General features: G+C 39.4%; 1 protein-coding gene across 4 annotated transcripts in view; it reads left to right on the plus strand.

Moving 5' to 3' along the window:
• The window catches only part of plxnb3 (plexin B3), a 101750-nt gene that overhangs the window by 48060 nt on the left and 39999 nt on the right, over positions 1–13691 (plus strand). For all 4 annotated transcript variants that reach the window (XM_026927992.3, XM_053235915.1, XM_053235916.1 and 1 more), the window contains one exon: positions 8978–9157. In XM_026927992.3, coding sequence (XP_026783793.3) covers positions 8978–9157 — 180 coding nt within the window. The remainder of the gene's footprint in view (positions 1–8977; positions 9158–13691) is intronic.

The following is a 13691-nucleotide window of genomic DNA, read 5'->3' on the forward strand; positions in this document are numbered from 1 at the left end:
GGAAGGAGTAGGCATAGGGGTAGGGGTAGGTGAAGGGGTATAAAATAGAATTGGGATTGGGCCTAAGTTTAGCTGTATGCATCATTGTTTACTGTTAAATAAATACAGTTGAGTGCAATGGTTTGCATGCCCTTAGGACAAAATTGAGAAAAGTCAAAGAAATGTATTTTAACCAACAAGACATTTAGTGTAAGTTACGTTTCACAGATGTTCCTTTATCACAAGTAGGTCAAATAGTATATGTAAAGATATTAATAGTGAAAAAAGGTGTTTGAAAGTTTGCATCTCCTTTTCTAAATGAGATAACTTATTCTCTTGTCATTTTGTTCGACTAGTCTTTGTGTTTCTTGTTGACTTCTGTGTTATAACTCTGCCAGATGTCAAACACTTCCTTTTTCCAATCAGATCTGGAATTGAAGAGGGTTGTAGCAAAACGCTGACGTACTTCCTTCGGTTCTTTTCAGACTATTTTCCATGATTTGGATTCCATGAATGATTTTCCATGTTTTGGATTGTTGTCCTGTTGCAGGAAACACCCACAGCTCATTTTTAACCTCTTGGAATTCTTTTATTTGTAGATAAATTGTAAAATAGGTTTAAGGTTTTTACACAGAAACACAGAAATGGGAGATGCAAAGTTTTGCACTTAACTGTATTACTGCTATTGCGATTGATTATATTTATATACCTACATTACACAAGATTGTTATTACTACAGCTTACTGTATAGAATAGACATACCCTTTCATAGTCAACATTCATACTGCATACTGTATGTTATCATCCGGACCAGGACACTTTCGTAGCTTGTACTCTACCTAGCAAACCCATTTTCTGTTCCTGTAGAATTATTTTTATCAGAACATGAATCAGAACCAAAGTGCTTTGCAATTTCACAATAGCATACAATTTTTTAATGATGTTAGAGCTATTTTACATCCTTGAAGGTCGCATTTTTTGAACCATAACAAAATAATTAGTGTAGTAAATAAGCATGATTGTCCTATATGAGCAGAATAACAGAAAGACATAATTAGGCTGATCCGGTTAGACAGTTTTCTGCTCATTTATATGATAATTTCACATTGTTTTACATGATACCAGCCGTGATATGATGAAATATGTAGCGTGGTAATTTGCAAACAGTGCCGTGTTGTTTAGTTCCTTGCCAAGATTTCCGAGTGCGCAGAACATGTAGAAATTGTAGGGGAATCTCGTCAAATGTGCTAACCATGCTGCAGTCATGTTTGAGTCCTGTGTGGCTTCACTGTAGGATTAGGAGTAAATTTGCATATTTAAGAGTATTTTATGCATTTTGAAGGAATTTACTGTCTTGATTTGCTTCATGCATGGGTAGTGCTCAGCAGTTATGGCAGTTAAGGCTCTGGGATACTGAAGGTTTAACTCTCAGCACCACCAAGCTACCACTGAGCAAGGAGTTTATGCTTCAGCTGCTCGACTGGCGACTCTGAATTGCCCCTAGGTGTGACTGAGTGTGTGAATGTGTCTGTTCCTAGACTGGCGTCGCATCTAGGGTGTGTTACCGCCTCATGCCCAGCGTTCCTGGGTAGACTCCAGATCCACCACAACCCTGACCAGGTGGTTGATGAAGATTAATGAAAGAATTAGTCTAATTGCTAGTGTCTAAATTACATGTTTGGTGTTTGTGAATATATGTATGTATTTATGTATGTATAGCTGTATAATAATAATAAATGCTGCTTTAAAAGTGACTAGAAATGCAAAAAAAAAAAAAAAATGTAACCAGGAAAATTTTTAATGGTTAAAAAACAACAAAAATGTCCCTGGAAATTTTGCCTTGTTTAAAAATTTTGTTTCCTCTTTAAAGATATAATATAAAACTATATCAAAATATAAGTCATTATTTAAGTTATATGTAATAAGAAAAAAGTGGTTAAGAGAGGTTTGCATTGTGTATTGCTTCCAGTTTGCGTTGGTTACCTCATAATTGCGTTAGAAAAATGGCCTTGGGCTGGTAATTTGTCAAAGTCGCATTTCGGGGTGGGTTTACTATGCATTAGCATATTGTGCTATAAAAGGTGATGCAGGAGCTAATCAAAGCTCTTAAATGAAAAACTGTACTGTATATTAGAGCACATATGGTCACTTAGCCATTCTGTATCGTGTAATTTGGAATGAGAGCAACCCTGCATCCTCTCATACTGCAATACTGACACTTTCACTGACACTCTGCCTGGAGTCTTCTTCAGTTTTTTTAGTCAGGTCTGGTTGACTGTTTTGAGCCCATTAACAGGGTCAGAGTGTGACAGCGAGGTGAGGAGGTGCTACAGAGTGGAGCGCACGGGGAAGACTCATCAGGGTCATCTGGGCTCACATCATGGCCATGTAGAGCAGAGGGAGGGCAGCTGCCTCAGCGCTGACATAGATTAAGCTCAAGCTGCCAGAGACAGGGCTAATCCCCACAGAAGTGTGTGTGTGTGTGTGTGTGTGTGACTGGATCACTGGAACAAATTCACTGCCTGGACCATTCCATACTGTGAGACCAGTGATATCGATGGCCATTCAGAGATACACAGAAAAGCAGATACTAGTTATTTTTTTTCAGGAGTGGTGCTGCCGTAACATAATCTCTCTTTCTCTTTCAATGTCAGTATTACGATGTTTTTGTGCTAGAGTGCACTAGACTACACTATTTGGCCAAAACTTTGTGGACACCTGAACATCACACCCATATGTGCTATTTTAGTATCCCATTCTTTTTTTGTCTTAATAAACTTCACTCTTCTGGGAAGGCTTTCCACTAGATTTTGGAGCGTGGCTGTGGGGATTTGTGATCATTCAGCTACAAGAGCGTCAGTGAGATCAGGCACTGATGTTCGGCGAGGAGGTCTGGGGTTCAGTCGGGGTTCCAGTTCATCCCAAAGGTGTTCAGTGTTGTTGAGGTCAGGACTAAAGCATGTCTTCATAGAGCTGGCTTTGTGCACAGGGACGTTGTCATGCTGGAACAGCTTTGGGCCTCTTAGTTCCAGTGAAGGGAAACTGTAATGCTACAGCACACAAAGACATTCTATACAATTGTGTGCTTCCAACTTTGTGGCAACATTTTGAAGAAGAAGCACATATGGGTGTGATATTGTCCACAAACTTTTGGCCATATAGTGTATGTTGGCTAGAAGCAAGCTTTCCTCATTGTGTAAAAGTAAACATGCTTAATGCAGTGTCTGAGGAGTAATAAGTTGTCTAGAAATAAGTCGTATTTAGATAAATGAAGAAATACCCATCATCCACCACAGAAACTGTCTCTTCCTCTGCCATAATTAAAGAGTAGTAATTAAAGTTTAATAACAAGTTGCAGTCTGTGGTTCCCACTTGATCGATTTTTTTCACACAAACAGTACCTGTCTGGTTTTAATTTGTCTAATCTGTCTCTTTTTCGTAGTGTTCTTTTGAATTGTGGAGAAAAAACAAGCAATAAAAAGCAGCTTTTTGCCCCACTTCCCCTCTTGCACTGGCAATTTTAGGCCAATTATATCATTTAGTATTATTTGTTTGTATTTTTTTTTTAAACAATGATCAATCACAAAGTAGCTCTGGCTAAAATGAAGAAGCAAAAATGTCTCCAGAGAGAGAAAGACTCCTGTCAAACAGAAATGTGCACTGTCGTGTGCTGAATTTTCCTAGAAATGTATGTTGAGGCATGTCCGGTTTTGGTTCATTGAAAAGTTGGCAGTCTTATTTTACATCGTTTCTGAAATGTCCGCCTGTGATAATGGCTTGATCTTGCAGATTTTCAGTCAGGATCTGAGTAGTTTTTCCCGTAGTTCCAGTGTCACATGACAGCAGATGATTCCTCAGAGGATTGTCACGTTATAATAGCTGCTTTGAATGAGTAAACAGCTTTCCTTCCTTTTGTAATGTGAACCCTAAATAATTAATAATAAAAAAATAATCAGTTGGTCTGTTGAGCAGGTTATTACATTGTGATAAAATTGAAGAAATAGGTTTCATTCATTCACGTCGTTATTTAATAATCTGTAACATGATATGGTGTGATGTGATATGAAGCTTGTAATAGGTAACAGCACAATGATATTTACATTTTTTCATGATCTTAGAGTGTGCGTAAAAAAAAATGTTTCACTCCCGCACACTTGCAGAGGAAAACCCGCTGATTTATCTCAGGAACAGATGAGAAAATTAAAAATGGGATGTTCTGGTTAAGGCATGTGTGAAAGGAAGGAGGAAAATCGCATGGGGGCTTTTAATGGGATGCGGGGGGAGGAAGACACAAAGCGGGGCGTGTCTGTAAGAAAGAATGAGTGTGAGTGTGTGTGTGTGTGTGTGTTTGTGTGTGTGTGTATGTGTGTGGTTAGAAAAAGAGGTTTATTCTATATATGGGTGTGTGGTTAGAAAAAGAGGTTTATTCTATATGTGTGTGTGTGTGGTTAGAAAAAGAGGTTTATTCTATATATATGTGTGTGTGTGTGTGTGTGTGTGTGTTTATGTGCGTGCGAAATTGAAAAGAGAGAGCTTCATATGGTGGGGGTCTTTTGAGGGTATGAGAGTTGGCATAGAAAGAGACTGTATATGTGTGTGGAGGGGAATCCAGCTTAGAGCTGCAGCTGGTTCGAGTTGTGATGACTCACATCCCACAAGCTCACCCTTTCGCTTACCAACACCCACACACACACACACACACACACACACATGCACAGACACACCTACAGTGGACTACTGACCTTTAATCTCCTACTCCTATTCTTAATCCACTTTTTATCCATCAACACAAACACAGCATGTATATACTGTTTACACACACCACAAGCCCACACTGATTACTGAGCCTCTAATCCAAACCTTGACCCCCACACCTCAGTCACACACACGCACAGACACCCAGACTGTCACCGCAGTGGCTTTTGTAACCCAAACAAAACACACCCAGACTCATTCAACTAGGGTTTGGTTTAATTTAAAACCTCACGGAGAGAAAACTGCTTTGTGATTGTAAGCATCACAGAGTCACCATCGTCTGTGAAAGGAATAGCAGTAGTGCTCTGAGTATGTATGTGCATATATGTGTGTGTGTGTGTGTGTGTGTTCTTGTGTTTGCGTGTTCCGAGTTGCCTTTAATCGTATGCCAGCGCTCAGCAGCCCCCCCCCAACCCCCCCCCCCTTTCTCTACACCCAGCTATTGTCTATCTGTCAGCCGACTGAACAGCTGCAGTTCTAGAGTAACACCAACCTAGAACACACACCTCACAGTAATGCTTGGCGCAATACCAGTATAAACAGGGGAGTGGGAACGTGTGGGTGGGTGAGGGAATGTGTACCCCTTATACCACATAGCTGTTGAATCCTCTAATCTGATTGGTCAGAAGGTGATTAATTTTAATAACAGTGGCTCTGATTGTAATGAGCTTGTTCTAATTATAGTTTCTATAGTAACAGCTCATTCACAGGGACTTACATGGTGTACAAACTACGTAATATAAGGCTACTAATAAACAGATTAAGGAACGTGTTTTAACAAAGAAAAGCATGAAATCATTGATATGGTGAAGCTTTCTGTAAGGAGACGTGTATCATTTATGGAAGGAGTCTGCAGAGACAGTTCGTTTTTCCACCACAGGAAAGTCTTCAGGACAGAGGAGGTTTTTTTTATCTTATTAACTTCAAGAAAGAGAACAAAAAAAGGCTGGTGAGGGAACAACTGTATAGCTGGTGTAACGTAAGTGATTGACACAGGAATCGACAGGAATTGTCTCATGTTCCACAGGATTAAATGTAACTATTTATGGATAAAAAGAATGACGTGTTGTTCATTAATTAAAAAAAAAGTAATCATTGGCAAATTGCTCTGGTATAAGAGGAATAACACACTACTGTTCTTGGAAAATAATCAACTTCCAGGTGGTCACAGTAACTCCATTTCACACACCACCTCATCGTTGATTTTTTTATAATTGATTTAGCCCCATTGATTTAAATATGAGAATAAATATGTAATATGACACAGGGATTCATGTTTTTTTTTCATTTGGTTGTTTGAGAGAATGTCTAACTTCACTGACTAATTCATGGAAGCGCATGTGAAACACAGACCGCGTTCAACACTGAGTGCGCAGCTAATCTAGCTAGCTTTTATTTACACGTGATATGATGTGTAAATAACTATTACGTGACCTGAATTCCATAAAGCTTTATTTTGTTCTACGACAACAAGGCTGTGCAGTACGAAGAGAAGCCTGCCTGTTGTGGACGCTCAATCAAAAAAGAGATGTAAAGAAATATTATGGCTAATCTAGCTAATCTGTGTGATTAAAAAAACAAAAACAAAAGAGAAACAGACATAAAGAAGAATGATGTTTTTCCAGTTTTCAAGAAGATGACTGCTGTACATTGTTTACAAAGCACTGTAAGCTGTCAGATTATTCGTGATAAGGTGGATGATTTAGGCACATTGAAAGGATGAGAGCATCTCAGCAATTGAGCCAAGGATACAAGTTTTTAGAGATCTTTTAGAAAAGGAAAAGGAGAAAGAGAGGAAGAATATAATCTGCAATAGCAAAATATAGACCTGTACTTCAGCCTACAGTCACTAATTAGAATTTCAGCAACCACTGGTCTGTCTCTTTACAGCAAAAAAGTTTGCACTTTTTTTTATAGTTTCTAAGCGGTTCTTAGACTAATTAGTTTTGAGATGCTTACAAGGCTAGAAGAAGAGTGTGTTTCTATGTTACTACCGCCTTGTGCTTCACCTGCTGGATGGTGGAGTAACTTTTTAGAAGTTTTTGCAGTGCTGTTGTATTTGCCACCAATAAATACTGCTTTTGAAGCCAGTGAAAATGAGCATTTAAATACTATTTTTCCCGCACCACCCAAGTAGCATCACCATATCCCCACCATCTCCCAAACTCCTCCTACAACCTTGGGTATAATTAAGAAATTTGTCCACCAGTATAGATTTTGAAAAATAGTTTCTACCATGACTGGGTCCCTGAAGGACGAGTGGTTAGGCCTTGGCGCTCTCACCGCCGCGGCCTGGATTCAATTCCCAGCCAGGGAACCAATCCCAGCCACTGGGTTTGCACACGACAGTGCACTTCTTTCCTGGTGTATGCGCTTCCTTCCTTTCAGCTCTTTTTTATTTTTGCCTTAAGTCCTAATGACTGTATTGATTTATCTCTCAGAGCGAGATGAATAGCCCCTGCTGGTGCTTCCCTCTGGATACAGGGTGGGTGCAGGGATCCATGTTTTTCCTGGAAGCTTCTGTAAGCAGTTTCACCTCACACCTGTTTTTTTGTCGCCATTTTACACTTACACACTTAATATTTAACATTCTACCTGAATTATTAATAATTATTAGTCAGTGCTACGTCTCTGAGGGTTGTTCTCCCGCTGCCTAAGGACAGGAGGCATTTGGAGTCAGCAGCTGGCACAGCGAGGGAACAGGAGGTTACACTTTCATTTACTCAGGGTTAATTTGCAAACATTTCTCAGTCACACAGCAGATAGTCTTTTCACTTTACATAGGAGAAAAGTGCAAGGACACGGTGGCCACAGTTCAGCACAGTGCTGGATTTGAATTTCAGAGCCAGGTTTGATGATTTGTATGGACATTGCTTGCCTTACACTACGCAGTGAAAAGATTAAAGGTAGAGGTTGGGCAAAATGGAATTTTCCTTATTTTCCACTCCAAGTATAATCCATCAGCCAGCCGTAGTATGTGTCTGAGGTTTGCTGATTTGGTGTAGCACTGCAGTTACAAGGCTTATATAGCTAGTAAGAGAAGATTATATTCTCCAGTTTAGCATTGTGCAAACTGTATCGTAAATCATCAACACCTGAAAAGACAGAATTTGCTACTATTGGTACATAGAAAAATGCCATAATGAAGCAAAATAAGTGTGTGTTGTGTGAATCACTTTTAAATTACAGTTCCACTTTTACATTTTGGGCCACGTTTGATACCAAACTCTGTGCTGAGAAAGAAGGTGATGGCTACTACTTCCAATTTTTATCCATTTTTATAGAGAACAGCATGTCATACAGGGTCAGAAACCACATAAAGAAGTCAGTTTGAGATATCATATCATGGTTTGAGGTGAGTGGGTAATGATTTAGTCATGAGGTTTGCAGAGGCTTGTGGATCTCTTCTAAAACTAAAGAAATAAATTTCGTAGACCAAACCTGTCAAGAAATTAGACTACCATGAGCCAGAAGGAGGCTCAGGAGTAAAATTGTGTTAATGTCACGTTGTATGATTGGATGGTTACTTAACTGTTAACTTCTTCAAAATTCTGATTAAAATGCATTTCAGTTATTATTGTTACTATTTACTGATCAAATTCAAGCTACCATGGTTCTCATTCTTTTTGTTTTCATCCCTCTCCAAAAAATATAGGTTGGATTTTACAACCTCTTCCCTCTAAACCTGCCCTAAATCATACTAAAGCAACCACTGTTTTCTTGCTGAACTGAGAAGTTTTTGACTGTGTAATCTGTACAAAATTATGCTTTTATCGTTTCCCTACTGGTTGTTGTTTGCTGTTAAGTCAGAGTTGTGAAGGTGGGAACTTCTGTGTTCTTACAAGCATTTGGTGGATTGCTGAAAACATGGGATTGGATAACCCTGCACTGTAAGAACAAAGCTAGCACAACCCCAATAATGCAGTGGTCACACTAGACTTTCAGCATGCAAAATTTCCTCGGAGACCGCTGTGTATATGGTTGGCAACGTGCCAAGGCGTTGTCAAACTTCTTTGCATTGAGCTTGCGTTTCTGGTCTTCAGCATTTGTATGCGTATGAATGGAGGTCAATGGAACTGAAAAGTCTGTTGTGACCTCCGCTTTACATTAATTCTTTATACTGCTGCAGGATAATGTATCGCCATTGTGATTTGATGCAAAATGCCCTTACTGAGAATAAAGCCATTAGTCCGGTGGACTCAGCATGTCATCTCACCGTGTGTGTGTTTGCGTGTGTATACAGGAATCTGTGTCCGAGTACCCGTGCGGAGGTGAGCACACACCTAGCCCTATCGCCAGTGCAGTGCCTCTCCAAGCCACACCTGCCAAAACCTGGACAACCCAACTCACCGCTGTCGCTGTAGCAACTGAGGCTGGCCACACCATTGCACTCCTGGGGGACAAGAGTGGACAACTTCACAAGGTATAGAACACTGGTGCGAGTGTGTGTGTGCACGTGTGTGTGTGTATGTTTGTGTGCAGCATGTAAAAAGAGCATATGAAAATACTTACATACGTCAGTATGTGTATTGTTTGTAACTTGTATTTGTTGTGTGTATGTACAGTCATACATGTTGTTTGTGTGTGTCTGTGTCAGCTAGTGTGCGATTGGTCAAAGATCTGATAATCACTATCTGATTGAGTGTGGCAGTTTCATAAATATGTCATTAGTCAGCAGAAAAAGCTAAGAGGAGGATACACAGAGATTCACATGTATAAACACACTGTCGCTTACCTCTGGTAAATGATACTGTATGGCCTGCATTTGCAGACTGAAACATGATAGGGTCACATGTATTAATGACACAGGGCTGAACAAATCAGTAGCCCGGGCTACAAGAAAAGCAGATTTCATGTCTGAGTTATTAGTTAGTTAGTATAGATTTCAGACGGGCAAGTAGGTTCAATAACCAAAAAGAAAAAAAAAGAAAAATTCTACTTCTTATTGACATTTGCAAACAAAAGGTTTCATTTAGTTCCAAGGCTGTGTTCAGACTTTGTCCAAACACACTTTGTGCTGGTGTGACGCACTACACTCTTTGGCCAAGGTGTTATCTGTCTGTAGGTAGAATGGATTCACAGATGATCTTTTCTGAGTCAGGAACATGCAGGTATGCGGAAACACTGACAAAACTGAGCAAAGTAAAGTAGAGTCCATCATTTAACTCATATAACTGCCGACTACACAGTCAAATCATTGGTTAAACATATCGAGAGAAAATGAAGACTCTAACCAGAGTAACATCCTGTGTGTGCAATATGAGGACAGAACACCTCTCAGAACGGAAACAGCTTGCTGACTTAATGTCAGTGGCACGAACACAATGTGCTACATTGTAAACTTTCTTAAAAATGGATAATGATTATGGACACGTTAGTTTTTTCCCCCTTAGTCTGCATTAATGCGCTATCTAACTAGCGTGCTGTACTTGATTACATTGCATTAGATATCACTTTTTAGCCGAGTCTGGGCAGCTGAAACATGGCACTGGGCAGCACACTGGAGCTTTCACTTCACTGGTGGGATAGTTAATGAATTTATGATTTGTCCACCCCTGTGAGACATTAATTCTTCAAGACTTTATGAGGAAGTACAAGGCTCTGTTATTTTTATAGCAATGTTATTTACCTGTCACTGAATATATGTAAGAAGTTTTACACTAGTTTTACATTGATTAAAGTTGAAAAAGTTTTTCCCATTGACTTATTGAGGGTCAAGCCAGTCTACATAACAGTCTACATAGTTTCTCTCTATGTATTAGATTGTATTACCAGAGCACAGTGTGCTTTTATGAAGGCCAGAACATCCATTTGACTTCAAAGCTGGAGTTGAGTTGCATTTCTCCTGGGTCAAGGACAATTCTCAAAAGGGGTTGAAAGATCAGTTTTCAAAGGTAGCAGAAGTTAGACAAACTTCAGAGTAGAGAGAGAGAGAGAGAGAGAGAGAGAGAGAGACTGTCACATTCCTGTCAGTTAGAGCAAAGTTCTTTACTTGGAAGAAGGACCTCAGTAAAAATCAAAGCTGTCATTCAGCTGATGATGATTTGATTAAGTACTTTAAAATAAAATAAAAAAAAGATTTAAACTCTTATTAATATATGTGTTACATTATCGAGAACGTGCACCTCTCGTCGGTGTAATATCATTAGTATTATGCATAACATTCTGTCCTTCTAGCTCTTATGGACTTGGCTAGTACTAACGCATAGACTTATCACAGACACAGCTACACCTTACTGCAACATCATCTCTCAAGTTTAAACGAAGGATTTTATAAATAAATTAAAATTGAATTGAAAAGTAGGAAGTGTCATTTAATCAAGATACAAATTGTAATTGTTGTGAAATTGCTGTAGTATACAAAGAATAGGACACTTTTTGATGTGCTGTTATAGGGAAATAATCAACTTTCGGTGTGGTAGCAGTAACTCCACGTTACGCAACTTTGATGCTGGTTATTTTCCTGTAACATCATACCTGTCGTGTTTTATTCCTAATTATGACAGTCTAGCAAATATTTTTCAGTATGTGTTCAGGGACACTTATGCTGAGTCACGCTGAGTCAATTTCCTCCATAAAATCATCAGTTTTAGCCACTGTTGACTTTTTGTCAATGAAGTGTCAAAGAGTCAGGAAAGGTGTGACCTCAGTGTGACTTCACCGAGATGTCTTAATGCGATAAGCAGCTGAAACAAGTGACCTGAGACTCTGTAGTGAACAGAATGAGCAAAATGTTAAACATAGTACAAGTACAGTTTATTCAAAAAATCAGTAATTAAATTTAACAAAATAAACTTAGCAATGTTATGTGCACAACTCTTAGCTGTATTTCCTGCTAATAACACCGAGCCTGGTGGGACATAACGGCTAATTACAGAACCCTTCATGTGTTAGATCATGTGTGTTGGAGCAGGGAAAATCTGCAGTGATTGCTTTAGCTTCTTGACATGTTCATTCATGGCTCCAGCTGCAGCTAGATTTACCACGGGCAGGTCTCTGCTTATCAGGTTGCTTCTTACCCTTTTACTCAGAGGCAGAAAAATGATCTGCATTTTCACTCAAGGAAAAAAAAGGAAACCATGTGGCAAGTCTTCTACTATCTCCCCACTCTCTCTTTGAGCCCCACAGAGGCAGATGATCATTTGTAGTTGTCGGTTTTGTACTTTATAGCTGCTAAATGTGTGCATGGTGGGGAGCTTCTTTAAGACTGCATCAATGCTGTAATGGGGTGTGTAAATGCTAGTGTGTAATGTTTGTGTGTGTCAGCTGCTGGTGGTTTATGATCTCACTCATTTGGGTCGCTATTGCTGTGAGGAATGTCTGCCAGCTGCGCTCAGTCTGATCTGGCCTGAAGGGATGTGTGTGATCAGATCATGTGAGATGTCTGTATGAGTGGATTTTTTTTCCCAGTATTGAATATATAGACACAATACATGTAAAAGAATTTGTAGCAAAGATATCTTCAAAAAAATTCATACAGTCCCATCTGAAAGTATTGGAATGGCAAGGCCAATTGTTTTGTTTTTGTTAGACATTTGGGTTTGAGATCAGAAGATGAGGCCATAGATCGGAATTTCAGCTTTCTTTTCCCGATATGGCACTTTTTGTGCCACATTTTTTCAAGTGATCAAAAATATTGGCACATGTGATAAACAGGTATATCTTGTTGCCTAGGTGTGTCCTGTTAGATTGATTGTTTAAACAGTTAATAGCTCTGAAAGTCCTGGCTTTCACCTGTGAAGACTGCATTTGTTGTTTAAAAAGATAAACCAACATGAAGACCAGAGAGCTGTCTATGGGAGAAAAGCAAGCCATTTTGAAGCTGAGAAAAGAGGGACAATCTATCAGAGCAATTGCATAAGCATTGGACATAGCCAATACAACAATTTGGAATGTCCAGAAAAAGAAAGAAACGACTGGTGTACTAACAACCAGACATGGAACAGGTTGGCCAAGGAACACAACAACAGACCTTAACCCAAGTGAGCATGCATTTCACCTTCTGTAGAGGAGACTGAAGGGAGAAACCCCCCAAAGCAAACAACAACTGAAAGAAGCTGTGGTACAAGCCTGGAAAAGCATCACAAAAGAAGAATGCAACAGTTTAGTGATGTCAGTGGATCACAGACATAAAGCGGTTATTGTAAGCGAGGGATATGTAGCCAAATGTTGAGTGTTGTTTACTTTAAGACTATCTGTTCCTATAGTTTTGCTCACCTATAAAATTTGGTGGTCTGCCACCAAAGGTGTCATGTTCTAAGTTGTTTAACACATCAAGATGTAAATATCAGGAAATGAAAGCTGAAATTCAGATCTATCACCTATCACATCTATCACAGATGTGTTCACCTTTTATCTCAAACCCATATGCATTCAGCGTATAGCAAAAGAATTGGACTTGCTGATCCAATAATTTTGGAGTGGACTGTATAAAAATAGTTTATATAGAGCAGTAAACAGCAACTAAACTAAACCAAGTCAATATTTGGTGTGACTCTGTTGGATTTTAAAACCTCAGCGGTACACTGAATACACTGAGAGTTTTTTCTTTATCTTCAGTTCTTCTGGAGACGTGGGCTGTTGAACTTGATTCTGTTTTTGTAGATAACACCAGACAGCCTCTGTAGTGGTTTTATCTGTACACTGGTCAGAGGAGCACGGTGGTGCTGAGAATAGCATTGTCACCTCGCAGCTCAAGGTTCAATCCTGAGCTCGGTTTAGTGTCTGTGTAGAGCTTCTGTGTATGTTCTCCCAATGTCTGTGTTGGTTTCCTCCCATCTTTCAAAAACATGCCGGTGGGTGGAATGTCTACGCTAAATTGCCACCAAAGGAAAAGAATTTGTGCATATATATGTATGTGTGTGTTTATATGTTTGTGTAGCTCTGCATTTGTGTGTATGTAAAAGAGATGAGAGGGCTTATCTTGGTGAGGAGTGTTGGTCCCGGAGGAGCTGGAC

Source organism: Pangasianodon hypophthalmus, chromosome 8 (assembly GCF_027358585.1).
Source record: "Pangasianodon hypophthalmus isolate fPanHyp1 chromosome 8, fPanHyp1.pri, whole genome shotgun sequence".
Taxonomy (NCBI): Eukaryota; Metazoa; Chordata; class Actinopteri; order Siluriformes; family Pangasiidae; genus Pangasianodon; species Pangasianodon hypophthalmus.